General features: G+C 36.1%; 1 protein-coding gene across 2 annotated transcripts in view; it reads right to left on the bottom strand.

Moving 5' to 3' along the window:
- Window positions 1-23,908, bottom strand: part of SLC9A9 (solute carrier family 9 member A9) — a 250,212-nt gene that overhangs the window by 87,169 nt on the left and 139,135 nt on the right. For both annotated transcript variants that reach the window (XM_075507217.1, XM_075507218.1), the window contains exons 14-16: window positions 8,711-8,824; window positions 6,749-6,860; window positions 995-1,148 (exon numbers count right to left, since the gene is read on the bottom strand). In XM_075507217.1, coding sequence (XP_075363332.1) covers window positions 995-1,148; window positions 6,749-6,860; window positions 8,711-8,824 — 380 coding nt within the window. The remainder of the gene's footprint in view (window positions 1-994; window positions 1,149-6,748; window positions 6,861-8,710; window positions 8,825-23,908) is intronic.

The raw sequence follows: 23,908 nt of genomic DNA, 5'->3' as shown, positions 1-23,908 counted from the left end.
ATGGACGCCTGCATTTTATGTTTATACAGTACACTTGTACGCTAGTCTTTATTTTGTCCGCAAGCTTTTATCTATGCTCTTTGTTAAAGCTCCAATGTAGTTACCTTCAGCTGGTACTTTATAGCAACAGTCTGACACAAAGGCTTGTTAATCAGACATCATTTTGTAAACAAGGAAAGCATATGCTATATATAGTATAAATGATAAGGAATTGTGAATTACAAGCCTATCTTGATGCTGAGGTTTTCTTTGGTGACCTTACGAACCACGGCAGTGAGTTTTAATGGATTATGAAGTAACCAGAACTCAGCAATAGCATTACACTCTTATTGTTAAAAGTGGGGTTTCAAAAAAGCACACTTGGCAGGACACTACATTTAAATTAGATACTCTCTATTCCACCTTCCTATTTCCCTCTCTTTTCTTATTTAACCGCCCTTGTCATTCATTGCTGTCTGTGAATACAAGTGAATATGAATTAATTTAAAAAATAATGTAGTGACAGAGCATATAGAAAACAATGAGTAATATATTAATGGCTGAATGATGCACCAATGCAGGCTGAATGATACACCAATGCAGGAAGATTTTCTAGTATATTAACATTATAATCAGAAATACATTATTTGTGACATGTTTGTGTAATAAATACACATTTTTAGATGAGGGCAAAATCTGCCTTTATAGCTCTTTCTTCAACAGTGAGGAGGACAGTGCTAACGTTTAGTCACAGTGTTTTAAAAGGAACAGTAGTGAAACAAACTCTTAGGAAATAAGGATGGGTCTGACCTAGGTCCAAATCCATAATGAACTTGGGAAGAACCCGTTCCTTGTGGTCTGGAGCCTCTACCAGATAGCCAAATACTTCCTTTGTGATTGTAAAACTCTCTTAAAAAGCATATAAGTAAGCCTTAGAAAGCTGTAGGAATTTAGTGATTGATTTATAGTGATTGCATTCTATTTTGATGGTTAATATTGTAAAGAGAGTACTAACCTGATCTGAAGCCACGTGAGCATTGGTGTTGTGCCCCCACCAAATACCCAGACTGTGAAAAACACAATAAGCAGTGCTGTTGTAAACATCATTTGTTTGGGTTGGGATTCTGTGTCTCGAATAGCCAATGCAAATGCTATTGCACCACGTAAACCTAAAAAAAAAAAAAAAAAAAAAAAAGACAAGAATGATGAACTTAATGTGATAAAGAAACAGAATTTTACTCTTTTCAGCCCAAACCCAATTCCAGAGGAAATTTTCAGACCATGATCATACTTATAAAATGCAGAGCTGTGCTAATTGAAAGGATGGTGTTTAATGCAATGTGAGCATCTTTGCAAAAGTAAACAATGAAACTACTCTCATATTCACATAATAATCACACATTTGTTTTACATCCACTGAATTCTGTGTCTTGAATAATTGCAAATTAAATAGTAATCTGGACTTTATGCATGTTAAAAAAGAAATCTATTCCCTGTGTTGTTTTAGTGACTTCAGTGGGACTACTCATGAAATCAGGTGCAAGTGAGAAAGAGGGTTGGCATTAAAATCTGTAGCCAAATAGGCTACCCATTTCTTGCTTGAAAAAATAGAAAATTTCTTTCAAATGTCTTTAAGATCTTTCAATGTGCTAAAAACAGTCAGAAAAATTATGACTTAAAAACAATGAATAGTTTTAAAAAGATGATTTTAAGTATCGAAAAAGGAGATACAGAATAAATGTAGATTTTTAGCTCTTAGTGTACTTGAAATATTATCATAGTTGTAAAATTATACACCTACAGAGACTGAATAAACAAAAAGTTACAAATGTGGCAAAACCAGCTAATAGTGAGTTTAAAAAAAGCCCCATAGGTAGTAATAAGCTAACTAAATAGGAACTCACAGAGTGACACATTTAAAAAAAAAGGGGGAAAAAAGCCTGCTAGTGCCTCCAGCCCTCAGGATACATAATACAAATAATACTCTATACTTTCCAATGCCTTTCATTTATCTATTTAAATTTACTTTATTGTTTTCTAAAAAAAATTCCACAAAATAAGTGTAGAGAGCAAAGCCATTACATGTATACAATACACACTGAATCCAAAAAGTACTTTGCAAGTATCAAGAGATTAAATCTAATAATTAAACCTCTTGTAAGGCACTGATGGTATATGCAGAATCATTTAATCAACTGCTAAATGCAGCTATTTTTGGAGTAGAACTCTAAAGCTCTTTAAGATTGCATAGCTAGAATGTGAATTATTTGATATAGAAGATGGACAGTTTATCCAGAGAACACCACAAAACCATTTCTGCAAGGAAGCACCAGACTGTAGTTACACTAGCTGAAAATGGTCAGTGGCAGCAAGTTTAAAATCTCTGCTTTTATGAAAATAACACTGCAGTCAACAAGTGGGCCTGTCCTTGACTTTTACATAAAAGACATCTCTAAGGATGCACGTGCTTTACTATTTTCTTATGGGGAAAAAAATATCAGCTCATTTTATACATGTATCCAAGGAGGGAATGAACCACTACTGAAATGGTCTTTTTCCAGTGGTAATAGTGGTAATCTAGATGACTAGCCCAGATTAAATGCTTAAATTATTGGTGGCTACATTTTGGTGGAAAACAATGCTGCTTTCCACAACTGCATCACAATGGTATGTGCAATATTAAATCTAAAACATATCTTTTGGTAAGAAGGAATATTAAAAAAAATTTGTTAATTAATATGTCATTAAGACTCTCTATTTCTTGAGTGCTGGACTGGGTATTTCTTCAGTTTAGAGAAACAGTGAGTGCCTTCACTGCATTTTTCATTTATAAAAGGCTCAGCATGGTCTATAAGAGCTAATTCAGTTTCAACTAAAAACACGTCTAAAGTAAAATAAATAATCAAACAAAGCATTTGCTTCCAACTAAAACAATGGGAAGCAGATGAATATAACCTAAAACATAAAGACTCAATGAGAAACAAGGAACAGTATTATATGTATCAAAATACATTCCAGGTAACAACACAAATGAAGGAAGGGAATTTTAACAGCCTCAGAAGACGGTAAGATACTGAAATAGACTGAAGACAAGGAAGGTTAGGTTTTCTGTAACAACTCAGGGAAAAATACCAACAAAGCACAATGGAATGATGGGCTCCAATGGACATTGGTACCTCAGCTACACCTGGAGAGAATGGCGCGGTAGAAGGAAAATGCTCTGATGAACCATTAGCAGAGATTCTCTCTCCCCTCATCTTTCAGAGATGCTGCACTGACAGCAGCTCTGCATCTGTGCAGATCCATTGATCCTTTGGGTTCTATCACAGATTTCCTACCAGATTTTTCTGCCAGCTGTGCCAGCCATTAGGGATTCATCTTTAAGAGATATTCTTTAATGTGTCAGGGCCTCCAAAGAAAACCACCCCCAGGGTTAAGCTTCAGAGGCCCACAGAAGAGAAAAGGTGTGTCCTATTGGGCTGTTATCCATCCTTTGCTCACTCTCCACAAACACACATCACTCCGAGCCCATCCCTCTGAAGAGCCTTTGAGGGCAGTAGTGTTTGTGGGTAGTGTGGAGAGAATCTGCTAGGAAAGGAGACTTTCTGTATGTAGATCTGGTGTTTTGGTTTCAACTGTGGTTCTCTGCTCTTTTCTTCCTTGCTTTCTTTTCTCTTTAGCTGATTTCTTTTCATATCTATCTTTTTGGAAAAGTTCACTTTGACACTTCCCACCACCATGTATGTATGAGTGTGCAGATGTAAATGCCTGCACAACAGCTGCCTGTACACAGGCATTCTTTTTTGTTTTTCTTCTGCATTTGTGTTCCACCCTTTCAGACTCTACTGCTGCTGTAATGTCTTATATTAACGGCAACCACCCCTGTAGCACCGTGTCCCACAAGCCTCTCTCTTGCTGATTTATATGCTGTAGAGAAGAGGAAAGCACAGTAAAAAGTAAATAGAGATATTGGAAGAAGAGTGGAAGGTGCAGTACTGTGCCTGTGAAATAGTCCTCTCCTGGTCATGTGGCAGTGATGCCCAAATATCAAATATGTTATTGCCATTAATAAGTCCATCTGGATCCATTTAGTTTCCTTCCCTTTTAATTTTATTACCAGTTAAAGGCATCATAGCAGGGTCTGAACTGAAATGAGGCATTTTTCATGCAGCATAGATCACTAGTGTATAGCGTTAGCTTCCTTACAATTTAAGACATTAAAATATTTCCTTTTCACATGAGCAGAGACTGCTGGCCTGCTCATTTTAGCTGTTATTGAACTTAATTTGAGAAGCTCAGGCTTAATTATACAAGGACTAATCTAGTTTTGATTTATAATGGAATATTATCAGGAATCATGATTAAACATAGTTTTAAAAGTGAATCCACCCTCCGTAATGTGTTGTTAGAGGAGTGGCAGAAGCAGATGAAGAATGTAATAAATCAAAATGCTACATAATCCAGTCCCAAGCCTAACTCTTCCACCTTTTCTCAAATGTTTTAATACTCCTCAAAAAGTAGAACTTAATGACTGCAGTAGAATGCTTTGCAGAGTAAGATATACTCAAATGCTGATCAACAATGTACTTGCCTGACCTTAATTGCTTTTTATAAGACTTTGATATTCATGGTGATTATGGCAGTAAAACTCAGTAAAGAAAGCAGTAAATGTTTGGTGCATTTGGTAATGATAGGATGGAAAACAAACGAACCTCAAATTAATTGTCTTCTACATGTGAGTGTGTGATGCTGTGGCGAGTGAAACGCGGTTTTCCCCGTGATCGACTAGAACCTGATCCTATACCAGAATATCGCTGCTGATTTTGTGTAGGCAATAAGCATCTTCCTCCAAACTCAAATTCAATGCCTTGCTTACTCATATCAGAAATGCGTCTCTCTTCTGGCAGTCATTGCCTTCTCTGTTTATCACTATATACAGTATGATCAGTTTATAGTAAATAAGAATGTTATTGGTAACTAAGCACAAGTCTTAGTGCATATTAAAAAGTACAATTACACAGAAAATCTACATATCCTAAGTGTTCTGTGAAGTGTGAAACTGCTGGCAGCGTGAGAGGCGGTCAGTCTTTATTGCTCTACTTGCAGATGATTCCATTTACTTTTTTATAATGTTGTAAAGACATTTTTCTCTACACAATACAGTGAAAACAGTTAAAAATTACTTTTCTGAATATTTTAATGTTTACATTATAGAAGTTTTCAATATTACTATTTTCAGTTCTCAGCTGCCAGATTGTACTGGAAAGCTAATGCGTGAGTGTGAGTTCTCATGTTCAGTTGTTGGCTGCAGGCTACTTTCTGCTCCTAGTTCTGTGGAGAATGAAATTTGACTGGAGAAAATGAGGGCAGAAAAGTTGAAGCATAAGATATATTTTAGAAGATTTTAAACTCTATACTTTATCTGATTAAAAATAAAAGCAAAAACGGAGCCCAGAAACTAGGTAACTAATGATATGAAGCTATTTTTCATGCTGTTGTCTAGTTGGCCACCTGCTAGCTTTACTAGAGGGATCTACACATACATCTTACGTGGCTAACAATTGTAGGTGAGCAGGCGGTCTGAAAGCCAGTTCCTAATGGATGTATGTAATCATCTCTCACTACAATCTAGCTGGTATTAACTGACATTTTCAGTGGCAGCTTTCAGCAGAAGGATTGAATGGATATAGAAATGAACTACTGTGTTGCTCTCTAGAGATGGAATTATATAGGCATAAATGAGGCACCCTGATGTGGAGTAATCCTGATGAGGAAGCTTGAAATGTGGCGTGTTGTATTTTACTTGTTATCTGGCTAAATAGATCAGTGTACATCAAGGCTGTCAATCAAGAACTTTTATCCATAAAAATTTGGAATAGATTTTTGTATAAAAAGCAGGAAATTGAAGGAAAAAAAATGCTGACTTTCTAATTTTAGAAAATTATTTCATGGGGGATCTGTGTTTCTGTCATTTACCGAACAAATGTTCTTAGCTTATAAGTGATTTTTTTTCCTAACTAGCATCAGAAAGTCAAGTGGAGGTATTTCTAGCTTGTGCAAGTCCAAAAATACCAAATCCAGCTGAGATGTTAACAGTTCAGGGGATGATGCACAAGAGTAGAACATGTCTCCCTCTTCTGGATTTTCTTTTTTAATTTATTCTACAATGTTAACCAGAGTTAAAAATCAATAAAATCTGAATTTGGAAAACAAAGTACTCAAATGTCAGGTGGAAATACATATGAAAATCTCTGTGGAATTAAAGTCTTCTAGTCTCATGTTTCAAAGCAAAACTGTTCCTGAAGTTAAAGGAATTGCCAAAGACCGTATCTGATTTGAGTATCACTACTAACACCTTCAAAACTGGATATTTATTTGCTGGTACATAAGCATACCGTCAGGTATACTACAGGTGCCTCTAAAACAACACAACATGGTATTGTTGTGTTGTCCCAAAACCATTCCCATGGTTTTGGGAATACCAAAAACATGGTATTCCCAAATTGTCATGGAATTGTAGACAGATGGGGGACAGTGGGTTGAAAGACTGGCTTCCTGGGTGGTAGGTTTCCAAAAAGTTAATTAAAATAGGTCCAGAGCACAGTGAAGTTGATGAGAATACATCCATTTGCTTCAGTAGCTTTGAAGAGACTATCTTGAGTTTTAAGATAATGATTTCTTTGTGATCAATGTGGGTTCTTCTAGTGATAGATTACTATCTTTGTCAGTTATTAAATGTGGATAGGAAAAATACCAAAATAGCACTTACCTGAAAACATCATCATGTGCTGAAAGTTCCTGGGAATCTTTTGTTTTCGACCCAAATTCAAAAGGAAGGAAAGTGGGTATATGTTGCAAGCTCTTGCTACAAAAACTGCCACCTAAAATGTAAGGTGTTGAGGAAAATGGTGGAGGAACTCCTGATAAAACCAGTTAACTTAAACCCAGTATTTCTCCAAAGTTATTTTAAAAGTGTAATTAAAATGAATATGAGATTATTTTCCTTCATATTTTACATGTCAGATCCTTCTGGTTCCAATTTCATTATAAAACTGTGCAGTGGCAGATATTGTCTTCCCTAGACATCCTGGTTTTATATTCATCATTATATATCCCACTTCAATCACTCTACTTTTACTCATCACATTTGTATCACTTGTGACTTCATCTTCAGTCCTTCAGTAAAATGCCCGTCATCAATTGCAGAGATGGCATTATCTCCTTGAGCAGCAATTTGCAAAGAATAAATGTGCTTTTGGACATGATTACTTTCTTATTTCCTGATAATTCATATTGTCTATATCCAGCACTCTTTGCTTTTTTTTCTTTTTTTTCCTTTTTCTTTGGAGATTTTTTGAAAGGAGTTCTTTATTACTCTTCCGAGGAATGATCACAAAAGTTGCCTTAATTAGAAACATGAGGCTATTTCAGTTTAAAAAGAAAGACAATCAGAGCTCCTTATACATGCTTTTAGAGGTTCTGTCCTACCCTTGTCTTGTGACTCTTAGGACTTAATTATGGCACTATTAGTCTGAGACATGCTGTGGACTGTAGAATAGCTGAAGTACTTGAGTGGCAATGTCTGTATGTATCATATCTGCTGGGCCAAGTGCTGCTTAAAGCTCCTATGGACTTGGGAGAACATGCATTAGCAGTGGTTGCTTCACGTGCCCTGTGCTCAGCCATCCAGTGCAACCCTGTTGCAGTCTGTTGGCTCTTAGTGAGAGGAAACAGTAGAGCCAGGTCCCTGCAGTGCTCTGCAGCACAGTCCCCGTCTGGGGTGCTGCTCTCACGTTCAACTGTCTTCCCATGCGAGGAGCGCAGGACACAGTATTGCACTTGCCTTGTGGTGGTGGGGGGGTGCAATAGGCTCTTGGGGTCCTCTCTGCCATCTAACCCAACCTGTAGCCAAGGGAGCTGTGATGCATTTATTATTCATTTGGAAATTACATATAAAAATTACTGCAAGTAAACAGTATGATCCCAACTTTCAAAGCTATTACAGTTCATCAAAAAGTGATAAGCAAAGGGCTGCTGCTCTGAGCCAAAAAAAATCGTGTAAATTGTCAGCATGAAAAGAATCGATACCACTGTACAAGTAAGCAACAGATTTGTTGAGAAACCACGGCAGAATTAAAGACACAGACTTTTTCTTACCAGTCACTTAGGCACATGATGGTGTAAATAAATCGATGTATACTAGAGATATCAAATACAAAGAAGCAAAGATTTGAGCAATGCAGAACTGTTTGCTTTTTAAGGACTTAATATCATTTAAGTAGCTTTGGGGAGGTTCTGCTTATGGCACATATCTGTCTGGAGGCAGCTTTACAGTTTGTGGACCTGCACTGGCTCTGGACAGGCAAAAAGATTTTGTGTGCCTGCACCTGTCCCCACAGATGTGTCCCAATACACAATCTGATTTCCCACCCCACTTGTAAACCAGTGGCAAAAGTTCCCCAGCTGGTTTAAAGCTATTTGCCTTGTAGCAGATCTGCAAAACAGCAACTGTCAAAGGACCATGTGCTTACATGTATTGAGCCAGTTATTGAGATACACGTAATAAAGATGATTGCCTTTGGACTTGACAAAAAATTGATTTTTAGTATTTAAGGAACTGATTGGTTTGCTTGTTGACATTTTTTTCACATAGAACACACATTCTTTATATATAAAAATATACATATACACACATGTACATAGATATATACTTCTTTAAAGAAAAGGATACAAATGCACCAAATATAAAAAGAGGATTGAAGATATGGTTTTGAAACGTGAATAGTGCGAGTCCCATGTAACAGAAGATGACATTCTCAGCCAAAAAATTCATGAACTCAAACAACTTAAATGAGAGAGAAAGAACATAATTATGACTCATGTCTGTAACTAACTACTGTTTATCACCAGGTTCCCTTGGAATACAGAACTGTCTAGATGAAAGGAACAGAAATTGCACCTATTTCAAGGGTGGATTTTAAAACCGTCTAATCTGCTATACAGTATACATGGTGTCTTTTAGCTTTAAAAATCATGGTTGCTTGCATGTTTTTCTCTGATTTGTGTATGAAAGCTTGACATAGACAACTGACAAAATACACAAACAGCAAGTAAGTTATACAAGCTTCAATGCAAACTGCAAGGAAGCTCAGGGAATTTAACTTCAACTTCACTCATGTTTACAGAGGTGAGCCTGGGAAATGGCTCCTGATTACCCAAGTGGCTATGCATAATACACTACTGGGTATGGGTACACTAATGCCAAGAGAGAAAAAAAAATTCCTAAATGGACTTTTAAGAACATGTGCCTTTAAAATATAACACCATCTTTTTTATTACCATGAATATTATCCTGCAGATGAAAACTTTTATTGCACTGTATCGACATCAATATCTACTACTCATTTCAAACCAAACTATTCAAAATATCATTTAAATGTATTATAAAATAAGCCTAAAATACATGATTATGGTAGGATTTCTTCTGTGAAAAAACAAGCAAAGCCAAAATATTCATTTGCCTTGAGGGGATGTTCTTGATTGCATTTGCAGCTGATTATATAAAAACTAATAAAATAAATTTTCATATTTATCCACATCTGGAAAAAATCAGTCTTTGCTGCCAAGTAACTACAGAGGAGAGCAAAAGAGGTCTTTTCACTTCTGAAGTCACTTTTGGGCTCAGGAGACTACGCTAACAAATGCAGAATTAGGGCCGAAGTTTGTCAGTCTGTCTACAGCCAGTCATACATCACTGTCTGGAATGTTACTATGGAGATATTTTATTCATCCTCAATGGGCTTATGCATTTTTTTGTAATATGTTTGTGCTTCTAAAAATAAATATCCAATAACAGTCACTAAGATCTAACAAAGGAAAAATGAGAGCTGTCAGAATCATTATTTAAAACAAATTTCAGAGGCAAAATGGCATAAAACCCAGTAGTATACGGGAAGATATTTCGGACCCCATGGCAGCACCATCATTTATCCCAAACTCACATTCCATAGCCCCCATTTTGTGCTGCAATGCTGAACAACATGAAAACAAACACATGAAATATTTGCAAGTTAGTAGACTTAAATTATTTAAATTAAATTTAAATGACAGAAGCCAGTTATCAAAAAACCTCAAAGTATGGGATCTTGTGACCCATAGAAATTATTATGATAAATCTTTGCATTTCTATTTTGGGAGCAAACATGATCCCACTTCTTTGTGGGAATGTCATCTGACACATTTTTCTAATGCTTTAAACAATGTATCAGGAGTGTCATGACAGGATCTACTTATATATACATATAAAAACCATATTTGTCTATATATAAAAATCTTTTGAGGGAAGGGTACTGCTATGAGGAGCCACAACTGCATACTTTAGTTCTTGGGGTAAGATAAAGGTGCTCCAGAGGTTTTAAAGCTGAATGATATTTCACTCTTCATTTACAAAATCTCATTCAAGACTTAAAGAAATGTAAAGTAGATCTATTATTGATGCATTTTAGAAACACAGTTTCTGAAACTAAAGTTTCTTTCTTGTATTTTCCAAACTTTTTGTTGCATACATTTTTTGAAAGAAACCAGATTTTGCTATATCATGGCTTTTGCTGTATACTTTTTCTCAATAATCTTCAACAGTAAATTCAAGCTTTTACTCTTGCCTTGAAGTGCTTTCATGACATTACTGGTTTTAAACTTCTCACCCCTTGTCTCCCAGCAATCTGGTCAAGAATGCAGTCTTGTAGGTATTTCTTGCAATTTCAGTTTAGTGCATCTTTTACATTTCCCTACAACTTTATCTCCTTTTCTGGCTACATGCATCCTGTTTCTTCCTACTTCAGTGCAGCTTCAAACCTCCAGAATCATTTCAGTAAGTGACTGTTAAAAAGAAAAATCCCTACTTCTTGACTATGTGTTTCCAATCAACGTGAACAAGATATACTTCCTTCGCTCACTGGGAATGTTTCCTGTGCTGCCAGCATAGGCCTATTAGTTTTCTTAGCCTATATTTACAGTGTATGTAACACTTTTTAGCCACATCATCTCAGACACATGCAACACTGTAATCTATTCCAGTTCTTGAATCATATTGCTGGACATCAACTGGTTTGTTTGCAAGAGCAAATACAATCCAAATCCCATTTATTTTTTCTGTGAATTTTGGTACTGAACTGTGCTGGGTTTTTTTCCCCCTCTTATTTCTAGTTTCTTCGTATTTTGATCTTCCACTATCCTAGCACTGCCTACTTGCTAGAAGATTAAATCCAAACTAGTTTCTTTCTGTTGTATGGCAAAAATCCAGGTGCTATTTCAATAGCTAATTTAGAGTAGGCTCCTTCCTATTCCAGGCACAGCCATGATATGGTCTCTTATGAAAGATTCAGCTCCTTAGAATGGTAAAACTAGCTCGTTAGCTTCATTCAGAGTCTTCTGTATTCCCCATATAGTTTGCTGTCTCTTTTTAAAAGTATATAACTCATATGACACATTTATTCATGGAGTGCAATCTATTCAAATTTCTCACCCTGAGTTAGCAAAAAAAAACCCAACCCACAAAACCAAACCAACTGCTTCAGAACTAGTTATTGTCATAAAAGAAGTGATATCTGAATGCCTTTCGCTGGAACTCGATGCTTGTAGATATAATGTAAAAGTTATCTGCTGTCCTCCAGACTTCATTTTTATTCCTGTATTCAGCATAGTATTTTATTTAGTGTTTCTTCAGCTTTTGCGTTTTGTTCAACAGTAATACAGAGCCCATGGAGATACTCCATTAAGCACTTAACAGTCAGCGCTGTGCAGCATAAATCCCATCAGATCAAAACAATTTACTCGAAAGAGATCTTCTGAAAACCATGTTAAGAAACAGATTCCATAGAAGCATTTTCCCAAATCATTATGCCTTTCACACACCCTTTCTGTCACTATTTTAAAGATGAGACATCAAGACCTTTTGATGAGAAGAAGAAGAATAGGAGGAATAGGTTTTCATCTGGAATTTATAATTTCCTGGGACACCCAAGGAGTTCCAAGAAGAGTTGCACCATACACGTTAGCCTCTGAAAACCATCCTTTTTTGTCTGAGTGGCCATAAGCTAGGTCCTTCCTATGGTCCGTGGTCTGCTTAAATATGCCACTCAAAATTTTCCCTTATTTTGAATATATGTGCTTGCAAGTGGGATTACTTGCATTAAAAAAAGAAAAAGAAAAAGAAAAAAAAAGTTAGGATTAGAATCCTAGATATTGAGTCCTTGGAAATATTTTGTCTATAACCATAAATTTCCTTCCCTTGCCTCCTGCACAGACAACTAACCTCTTTCTACTCTAAATGAAATTGGCATTAAAGTGCTCATATGCTGCCATCAGTTTCCCCAAGGCTACTGGAAAATTATACTAGAAACCATTTTAATATACACATAGTAATAAGACATTTTTTCTGTAAAAAAACCTCATTTGTAATGTGCCATTTCTATGTCTCCAGAAAGTCTATAAATCTGCTTATAGCTTTAAAGTAAGAGTTGTAATAAATCACCAGTGTCATCACATTGCAGAGTAGAGTATTAATTACAAAACCCTGGTTCAGAACCAATCTGGCCACTTGCTTTAGGTGTTTAGCTCAGTGAGTTACTGAAACTGGTATTTGCTTTGCTTTGGTTATTTTCTCTGTAAAAAGTGGATGTTACAAAAGGTTCATATTAAGAATGTCTATTAAAATTGACATAATATGTATGTATTTAAAAACACATAATTCACCAAATATGCTTAGTTTTTCTATTGCTCTCAGCTGTTGTAAGTACTAAGAGGGATGTGCAACAAATCACTTTTAAGGTGGGACATTCTTCTGGGAAGTACCGCTTGCAGTTCAGCTCTCACTGGCAGAGGAAGGAATCGATCCAGGTTATCTACACCTTAAGCCTTGCTGTAAGCACTAAGTTTATCTTATACTGATGTTTTATTTTAACTCAAGTGAAAAATTTTATATGATATAAAAACGGTATTAGTTTTATCTTGTGAGAGAGATAAGGAAAGTGCCTTCTTTTTTCTCCTCCTTCCTTCCCTCCACCCCCACAGTTAAGTTCAAGCCAATTAGAGATACAGCAAAATGGGTGTTGCAACTTGATCCATTTTATAGAACTACTTAAATTTTCACTGAGTGTTAGAGAGATTATCTAGGTAAGTAATTAGTGCACCTGGAAGATGGGACACACTAAGTTCCAATCTCAGCTGCAATAAAAATAGAATTCTTTAAAGGAGCATCAAAAGGAGAAAATGAACATATTCTTTGCCACAGTCCCCTTGTGGTTGGGGAGATGGAAAATGTAAGATTTCTCAAATCCTAATATTTTAAACAGCATTTTTCATCTCAAGGGAATAAAGTTAGCATGAGAGTACTGGGTACAAGCAGAATTACAAACAGCATTCTTTCATCTGAAGGGAATAATGTTAGTATGGGGGTATTGGGTAAAAGCTTAATTACATCCACAACTTATTTCCAGCAAAATTAAGTGAATTTTACTCACTGATGGCAATATTACATCCTTGCACTTGACTTAATACCTGATGAAGGAATGTCATCCACCTTTTGCAGGTACCTGCAAGCGTTCTCTAGTTGCACTGATTTTTGCTAGCAACATGGAGGAATGCCACCTGTCTAGGCTTTACATCTTACAGTGATATATTCTTGCATGACATCAAAATAGGGAGAGTTTCAATAGTCCAACAGCAGCTAGGATGTAAAATTGATTATACTTTTAAAGAGAGATTTGAAATTGACAGCTATTAAAATCCTAAGCAGTCAATGTTAAGTGATGGTTATAAAATTTATTAGATTTGAATAATGTTATTTAATTAGAACATAGCTATCAAAAATGTTCCATGAAGTCAAGAATATTGATAAATCAATAGTTGATGAAAATTGCTTTTCCCTAACTATTTTGAATTAAAATGCAGTGAGAATTCAGACTACCATAATTTTTCTGAGATTGTAGAAGCCTTTATTATAGCCTAATTGCTTTATTTAATCTTTCTCTTTTGATTAGAGGTTTCAGAATCAGAAAAAGAAGGTTTGAATTTGAACCTCTTGACTGAAATCCTTTATACAGCCATAATGAATCTCCACAGCCTAGAGATATAATGCTCATTTCTAGAATAACATGCTTAGATGAAAGAATCAGCAAAAGTAACTCAAAGTCATGATAGAATATAAACTTGTTTATGGTGCTAATTTTGATATCCAAGCATATTTGACTGTAAACTTACAAACGGACTAGTAGAGAGAGATTCTTACAAGATCTTTTATGTCCTGGGGCAAAATTCTGGCCTTTTTTATCAGTAGGCTTTGCTACTGAATTCAATGAATTTCACCCCAATAGATTTATGGAAGGCACACAATAACTTTCTATTTCCCTACAGAGCTGGGAGGTTTAAAAGATTCGTAAGGCCTGAGGAAGAACTGGGAAAGTAAAAGGAAAAAGAAATAAAGAAAACAGCAGCACCAAGGGAGAGGAAAGGCCAGCAATATTTTGCATTTACATAGTATGGATGATTGTTTCTGGCATAATCTACACACCACTGCCAAAGTTCAGCTTGGGAGAAGCTGGAAAAATGACTGACACAGAATACACTTCTGACTAGCAACAGTAAAAAAATATGTTGGCCCCAGATATCAAGGCAAATCCTTTCTATTATTAAAAATGCCATAGGTCTTGAATGGCTTTGCTGGACAAAAGAAGTTTAAACCAAAAATGTTGAAAATTAGGCAGCTAAATCTTGTTCTAAACTACTTGGAACAATGAAAATCAGAGTGAGAATGACTTAAAAAGTAAAACATTCAGAACTTCTAAAAAGGTTTGACCTCAGGGGTGAATGGAAGCTTAGTTTGGTTTGTATTTACAATGTATCTGTCAACATCATTAATTACTGGATTCAAATTAACCCTCAGAAAGAACTTTGTTATTCGATTTTATCAATTAATTGACACGTAAGTGACTCTGTTCAAAGTCTAAGACTCAATATACTAATTTCTTATATGTGTAAGGCATGGAGAGCAGTAGAAACTGTGGTGTGCGCTTGTGGTAGGATAGCCAGATTCAGAGCCTCATGAGGATTTATATGCTGCCTTCAATAGACTTTAGACCTAACTGCAGAAAAATTAATTATTCTATCATTAGTGTTGCTAAGTTGCCTAGGAAAGGGGGTTTCTGCAAACTTGGTTGTTTTTTTTCAAACATGAATCAGTTTGTAAAAGAGGGAACCTTTTTAGATCACTATCTCCCTTTCCTGCAGCACAACCTACTTTTGCTATTACACATCAGGCATTAAGTTGTACCTAAAAATAACCCAAGAATGACACCTTAATGGAAGGTATTGCCAAAACAGAGAGGATGATGCTGTTGCTCCTACACCTTGTCATCTAAGTTATATGGTTCACAAACTAGAAACAACCATTTTCAAAGTGTTTATTTATCTTAAATTCCTGAACTGAGATGTTGCAGGCACAAAGGAAGGAGGAATCATCAGTGCTGTGTTGTATCAAGGTAATGTGCTCAGGGATTACTGCAGTTAAAGCTCTTTACATTTGCTTTAGCAGTACTGTATTATTCTGTAAGTATTAAGGAAGGGTTCTGCTCAAGATGGGGCATAACAGAGTGTAGCTGGAAAATTGTTTGAGGGGATATAAAGAACTTTTGACTGGTCAGCAATTAATGGTCGTACTAGAATCACTGTGTTTAGGGATGAATTTGGAAATTTTTGGGAACATTGATGGCTGTTCCATTCTCTGATAGAGGGATGATTATGGTAACGGAAATGAAGAGGCTATGAACAGCCTGTGCTGTCTAGGATTAAGCTAGTATTCTTATAAAGCTGAAATCAGAGAATAAACTATGTGTAGAAGAGAAAGAATAAAAAAAGCTGCAAAATAACAAAAATGTCAATAAAAATGAAGCTTAAGTTTATGACCTATTCTGAAGAACTTGAAAGATACTTTCTTGGAAGGTATCTTTCTAGGGCAGTAAATCACCAATCAGGTGGAAGCAGGGACATTATGCACTGACAGTTAAGAGCTATGGTATATGGAACAATGGTTAAAAAAATAAGCAAAAGAAAGAAACAATTTGTGGCTTTGGCAAAGACTATTTCAGCCAACAAAAGAGACTTAGATGCTTTAAAACATGACTGTTCTCCTTCTGGTCAAAGAAAAATAGTAATGTTATCAACGTACCCTAGTTGTCTTTAAAATCGCAATGAACTAGTACATCTTTTGTGTTTCTGCATTTATGTTAGAATTAGAGGAACTGGTGCTGATTTTTCAAAAGTAAAACAAAATCAATCTCATCTTCCCCTTTTCGCCCCTCTCAAGTGTTTCTTTTTTCTGTGACTCACCATCACAGTCCTAACCTCAAGCGATCAATTCAATTTCTAAGGAGGACGAATGCAATTTATTCCATTTCAAATTACTGAGAGGAAATATTCTCTAATATTAATTCTTGATGTGAGTTCATAAAAACAATTTCCTTCCTTGCCAAGTTGTGGGTGTTGGAAAGAAATTCAGTTAGTCTTTGCCATATTAGGAACTAGTAACCATGAGGGCCTTTAACCTATGAGGAAGGAAAAAAAAGGATTCTTATGAAGTCTGTGGTGTCTTTTCTTCATGCTTTCCAGCAAGAATCAAGACTGCAAAAACTTATCTGATGCTCATGACTATAAGATTTCTATCACTGCAAATCCAACATACTACAGGACAAATACTTGCTCTCTTTGCACCCGTTCTATATAAATTATATTGCAGCTTCTATCTACCCATATTAATGCTTCCCTTCACAGTCTGTAAAACTACTTCTGTGGAAAAATGCTGTAGAACTGTAAATCAGGAAAGACTCTACTTTAGCTTAATCCAGAAAATAGTAGCAGTATTTGCACATGTTTTTCTGATAACATGCTGTTTTGTTTTTATTCAGTGCCTAATCGAAGATAAAAGAGTGTTTACTAAAGAACTTCTCTACTTTCCATGCCACAGTTATTTGTTCAGGGTTTTCCATATATATATATATATACTGTGTTGTTTTAAGTCTGTTTATAGAGGCTGAAGGGGAATGGATACAGGACCTTACCTCTTTCTAACCTAGGGAGAGCATCCTCCGAGAACCTTTCTTGCTCTAACTGGTGTTGAATAGCACGAGATCCTGATAATATTAAGCTCAATTTATTATTCTTAACGACTAATAACTGATAAGCCAACTTTTAATTACATTACCTTGGCAGAGTGCTACCCTATAGTTATATTCAGTAGTGTTATTTGCAGTTACTCTGCAGATTCTAGTACCAGTTTTTGAAGCAGTATACTGGATTAGTAGGTCCACTGATCTGTGCTTATATGTTTAGGGTGGGAATTTGGGGAATTCTTTTGTTTCATTTCTACAATCATCTTTAAACAGCTTCCCTGCCTCTTGACATAGACTACCATTCAAGAATTGATGATTCATTTGGACAAAAAGACCGAGAAATGTGAATAGCAACTATGTTTTTGTGTGTCTCATTTTTTTTCTTAAGTATTAGAGTATATGACTTTTCTCATCTAACAGTGCTCTACACTTAAAGATATAATCTAGAGTGCAGGCTGTATGGAGATGAGATAAATGAGACATAGAATGTGAGGGGGATTTGCATGAACATTAAGTGTGAAAGGTCCAGTTTCTTAAATACAGAAAATGTCAGATACTCGCTGATGGCGTACTTTTTGAAAACAGTACAAAGGACCATCTTGTGGATAAAGCACAAGAAAGCTGTCATCAAATACAAGTTGGCTTCAAAGTGGCTGCAACCTTGGTACTTCCACTGTGAGTAAATAATTGCCTGTGGTGAAGGGCTGTCTAACACCCTGCACTGTATCTGTGAAATACATCAAAAATTACAGATGAAGGATAATTGGAGGAAGTGAACTTAGAAGAAATTATCAGAGCTGTTTATATGTGCCTTTTATGTAGCACAGAGTGTATGTGTGCACACGTGTGTATATGTCTGCATACAGTAATTGTATGTGTAAAGGTCAATGGAGATGAATATGTAGTATCAAGCACAAACAGGGCAAAGATTAGTAATATCAAAACTACAAAAGCTACAGCAGTTGGATGTTGTTAGGGTGCAAAGACTGAAAAGCAAAATCTTGCCCCCAAAGTAAGTGTACACAAACCCAAAGTGAGCCCATGGCTATTTGAATTTAAATTATAGTTTCATAATTAATTTAAATGGGGCAGGTTTGCATCTGGCTATAACGTGACTCCAGCTGAAACCAAGGGAATAGAAACTGTTGGAGAAAGTATTGTGAAGATTTCCAGTGTTTTCAGGTCTACTAAATTACTAGTGGTCTCCTTGGTGATGTTTTACTAATCTCACAAGCGATATAGGCAAAAAAAAAAAAAAAAAAAAAAAAAAAAAAAGAAAAGAAAAAGAAAAGAAAAAGAAAAGATGCACAGTAAACCAAGCAGCAATTAAAAATCCTGAACTAAGATACACCTTCAACTGTACTTAAATCTGAGAGCTCAGGACACTTTATTTTACATAAAATTAAGTATCTGTAGTGAAAAGATACAACTAGTCATTCTTTAATGCACCTTAAAAATAACTCCTGATCAGAATCCATAGGAAAGCAGCAGGTGGGTGGAGAGAAATGTTCTTCAAGAGAAGTATTAGTCACTAAATGAGTGTGTGCTGCTGAGGATGCTGAATGTCTGTTTGGAATTCTCAAACACGCGGAACTCTTCTCAAGTTCACTGGAGGCAAAGGGTGGTCTACACCCCCCTAAATTAGTGTGACTAAAGCAGAATTAAAAGTCAAAAGCTTGAAATAGGTGCTCAAACTTGCATGCTATTTTCATTATTTTAGGTGAAAGAAAGTAGATAGGTACCAAAACATGTGGAAAGGCAGGGCACTTATTTGAATCCTAGTCATGATTTAGACATTTAATCTGAAAGATTTTGACAAAGGGCTTTTTAGCCCTTAATTATTTCCACAGACGGCACCATGAGAAAGAGATTAGCTATAGTCAGCTATTTAGTATTTCTTGCACTGTGCTACCATTTTGTACAAATGTCTCTTTTGAAGATAGAAAATCTATTAATCGTGTAATGGAAACACAGCTGTGCAGTCCCTAAAAAGATGGGATGCTGGCAAGTGCTTTAGACTATTATAGTGCCTTATTTACATGTATTTATTTTCTTCTTGCAGCTTATTGTGCAAGAATTTTGGTGATAGCTACGTACTTCTGAAAACTTTTGACCATGGCTTTTGTGCATTTTTTTAGCTGATACAGAATTTTGCAGATGATATCCCTAGAAAGAGAGTTGTGAGGGATCAGCAGTCATGCAAGAATCGTATAAGTTAAAAAGGAGAGATATATAAAACACATTTCAGATTGCAAGAATGGATCTTTGTCAATAGCAGTTTGGTAGTGTCAGAAATCCCACAACAGCTCAGATTCCTTAACGCCTCCCATTGCCCCAGGGTTCTGTGGGCAGGGCAAACGCATTGCCCTTTGCAGGGAAGCAGAGGCCCCAAAACATCAGTAAGGCCGCTAGCTCCCAAAGCGCATGGACTTCTTTCGGTGAGGTCAGTGCAACTGTGACAAAACACTTGATGCTCTATAAAGATCACAATGTAACCTATCTAACCATCCAAGAAATAGCTATCTTAATTTCTTTACCAAACACAATGTCCCCACAGTAAGAGCAATTATGAACGCATTGATACATACTCATGAAGTGTAAGGCAACACAGGGTTATAACAAAGGAACCTATTAATAATACCCTCAACATTAAAGACTATGTAAACCTATGTGCTTAATAGTTTTACTGCATTCCAATTTAGCAGTATAATGTACTATGCATACAAATACAAAACAGATGATGTTTTCTAGAGGTTCATTCCATAACTGGAGAATTTATTGATAAATCCTGTACTAAAATCACCTAACACAATAATGTGAAGTGTCAGTGTTTCAGACAAAGTCAGAGAGAAAATTATTACCATTAGGACATAACTATATTTTAAGGAAGAATCCGAGTGTTTTTACTTATATTACCATTATATTTGGAACCTCTTCATTTATAGCATAAGCCAAATCTCATTAAAGTCAAAGGGCTTTGGTTCATGACATAAAACTCTATTCAATTAGTTTACCTGTATGAAAAATGAAGACAGGCTTAAATGAAGAATCCTGCCTTTATTTTTTATCTCTGTCACAAATTCTCAGATGAAAGAGTTGTGACTGACTACATGTTTAAGGGAATGTTGTAATTGTCAACTTTTACGAAACGCAAAATTGAATAAGATATAATTTAAACTAAAAGTGACCATATATACTCTTAAGTATGTGATATTAAACTGCACTCTGCTCTGTTTCAGCACTACATGTTGACGATGCAAAAATATGTTCATAGCCCAGCATTAGATTGATTTTGGTTTGCTTTTTCTCCCTATGCATTCCACAGTTGCACTGATGAGAAGAGTGGCAATAATTAGGAAGGGACTTGATTTGACAGCCTATGTACTTAGAGGAAATTCTCTTCACAAAACTAGATGTGCTTTACAGACGTGGGGTACGAGGCTGGATATTTGCATGGAGGCAGACTTAAAAACTAGGGATAAGTGCTAGCTACCCACAGTAAGGAGAAATGTTTCAGAGGTCACTCTTCAAACCTCTTTGTGAGAAGATCAGAGACATGCAATAACATGATCTGCATAGTTATGTAAACCAGCTTTTTAAATTCTGCAGTAGCTTACATAGCCCTGTACAGTTAGACTCCACTGCACAGATGAAGACATATAAGAGTCTCATTTGTGATTCAGGGCACCTTTCAAAGAAGCTACAGCATGCATCTCAGTATGGAATTTCATTACATATTTCTCCATATGCCAATGAGATTTTGGCCTACAGGTTTTAATTCCAATTGGTATATGTTAGCCAACTGCTGGCATCTGCTACTGTACTGTAAAGAGTAAACTATAACCTTAACAATCAAAGAACTTTATTAATATTTAAAGAAAATGTTTAATGTTTAAACAGATTATAAAAACTTTAATGAAGCCATTTGGAAACTAGTTTGCATATGGCATTATGCTCCTTAGCCTACCAGCATGAAAAATGACATCATTTTTCAACAAGATGGGCTTCTCTGTAGAAATACTGTTTTCACTACAGTTCTGGGTTTCTTCAGGGTATGAATTACATTTAAGCATGTGTATTTTCCAGTTCCCGTGCTTAAGCAAAATGAAGGAAAGTTGTTTTCCTTTGTTTTTCAAGAGAAGATCTCTTTTTCATAGGTCCAAAATACTATTTTTATTCATAGGGTGTGTGTGTGTGTAAGATACTAGAATATGGTATTCTTCATAAAATGCTGATAACAAAGGAACACATGCTTGATGGAAACTAATGAGACCAGAGTAAATCTGCACATTCTCAGTTAAGGAATCACTAAAGCAGGTATGCAAAAAGAGAGGAAAAATGGAGATTAAGGAATGAAGTATAGAACTGAATATTCTAATGGCATTTCTGTATGTGGACACCCAATATTTTCACTATTATGGATAGGATAGCAGCTAATTTATGATATAAATCATAAATTGTGCAGCTACTTAGTGATATACCGTAGTTATAAAGTCTACTGTTATCAGTTTACTTGTAGCAATGTTTCCTAGCTGTTTACCATCCATCATGTAGCTCACAGCTAAGAGAGGAAACAATTACAGCATTTCCGCATAAATTTAAGGGGAACCACATGTAAAGAGACTGCAGATTAACATTCTTTTAGCATGGTTAAGTAATCAGGAACATCAGTCAGATAATGAGGGATTTTGTTAAATTCAGATTGAAAGACCTGGTAGTATAATTCCTTTTGCAGAAATCAAGATTTTCTTGTGTTGTTATGATTCTTCTTGTTAAACCCATACAGTAAGCAGCTTTAGATTTCTTTATAGCATTATACTATTCTACAGGGTTCCATAAGATCTTATGGTACATCTGGTGAAACAATGCATTTGGCACATTTCCAATCTTCAGCTTTTTCTGCTAAACGCAGAAAATAGCTGTGTAGAGAACTGGAATTCATTGTACACTTCCTGTCAATTGCAATCCATTTTAAAGGTAATAATTATTACAAGCACCACGCATGTGGTGCATATTCAATTAGAGATAAGAAGGCAATTTATAAACGAAGGCAGCCTGTTTGTAACAGACCCAGTGGCTCTGTAGAGATGCATTGAGTTAGCAAGCTCTGATGGTCCAGCTCAGGAACACACAGCTTAGCCAGCATGCCTGTGGTGCAGCTGGAGCTCATTAGAGCCTCAGGAGGGAAACCTGGACGTAAGGGAAAGCGCAGCACAGGAATGAGGGCTTGCTTCCCTTCAGGGTACTCAGGCTAGAGCTGTAATGATAGCTTGTATCTAGAGACATGTGAGCTTTTGGACTTTTAGAAGGGTCTAAAACCGTGACTTCTGTTGTTTTCAATATAAGTTGGTGTCTCAAAGTTAGCAGAAATTTCTACCTACAGTTTCAGGTACCTACTCTTAACAGCCATATGCTAAATGCAGCATAAGCCATTCTTGGTTTTTTAACTCTGCTTACAACTTTTTTATGTCTGTATCATTTTCTTCTCTCAGAAATAAAAAGAACAGGGGCATTTCTATGTCCTCCCTGATCGTTTTGAGCAGCTGCAAAATGAAGGTTTTGCTACAGGCCTTGTCTCAAAAAAAAAGAAGGTAAAATATAAGAAAACAAAAGCAAGGTTTTTCCGTAATGTAACTCATTTCCAGAGCGTTTACTTTAAGCAAAACTGGCTAAAACAAGAGCAAAACTATAGTAATACTATTCCAATACAAATAAATCTTCCCAAATGCTATTTTATTTTCTTAATCTTTTTATCAGAAGTAGCTGCTTCTTCAGACCTTTGTACTGACCCCACTGTAAGTTGGTCACCTGGACTCTCTCCTGAGCAGCACTGCCTGAAGCCCCAGTCTATTGCTTTTGAGTCTGAATTTGCAGGAGTTCAAGGAGATTGGAAATTAGGGGGGTTTTGTTCAGCTGCAGAAAGGAAACCATGAGACAGAAGGAGACAGTGCCCATCAGAGCTAACTTTTATGCTCAGTCTCCACTTAAATGGAAGAAAGTACTTCATGCATGCAACCTGTTTAATTCTGACTAGGAATTTGGACTTTTTTGGATCCATTAGGCAAGGACCTCTTTTATACTTTTTGAGGAGTGCCAGACCTGAGTGCCATGTATTAGTTAAAAAGAATTTCCAGTTTACTCTCAAACAGAGTATTAGCCATCAAATATGTTCTCTTATATCAGACAACCAATGGTGCTATATACCTCAGAAGATAACAAAAAACCATTCTAGTATGAAATTTTCCTGCAGGCACTGTGACTGTGGTGTGCTGGAAGAACAGATTCCTCCTGCGCAGCACATACGCAAAGACTGATTAGAATCTGGTACTGGTGGTAATCTTGTTTGAAAGATAACTTTCTTTTCTCTCAGTCTTTCTCTCTGCTGCTCATTTATGTGGAAACACCTGACGTCTTGCAGTGCCTTAAAGATAATTTTTTCCTAAGTAGAGTTCCTGAACAAATCACAACAACAACTGCCAATTAGGCTGCTCATTTCAAAGGGATAAGAATTATGTTTTGTAGTGGTTGCTGCCTTGCTAATTATTGAGGACATTTTGCTGTAAGTAGGGTTTTCCTCAGTCTAGAAATACTCTTGAATTTTTTAAAAGACAAGAGACTGAATTGTAAGAGCCATTATATCCTGACGTTTGTGTGGCCTTTTCTTCCTAGAAGTCTAAACTAATTATCTGTGAAGAATCCAATGTCTGATAACAGAAAACAGTAGGCATTAACCAGAGATAAATTAATACAGGCTGTGTGCTTTAGAA

The sequence above is a fragment of the Mycteria americana genome, chromosome 7 (assembly GCF_035582795.1).
Source record: "Mycteria americana isolate JAX WOST 10 ecotype Jacksonville Zoo and Gardens chromosome 7, USCA_MyAme_1.0, whole genome shotgun sequence".
NCBI classification, from domain to species: Eukaryota; Metazoa; Chordata; class Aves; order Ciconiiformes; family Ciconiidae; genus Mycteria; species Mycteria americana.
Note: the sequence above shows the minus strand (reverse complement) of the source record. Positions and strands in the feature narration are given on the sequence as shown.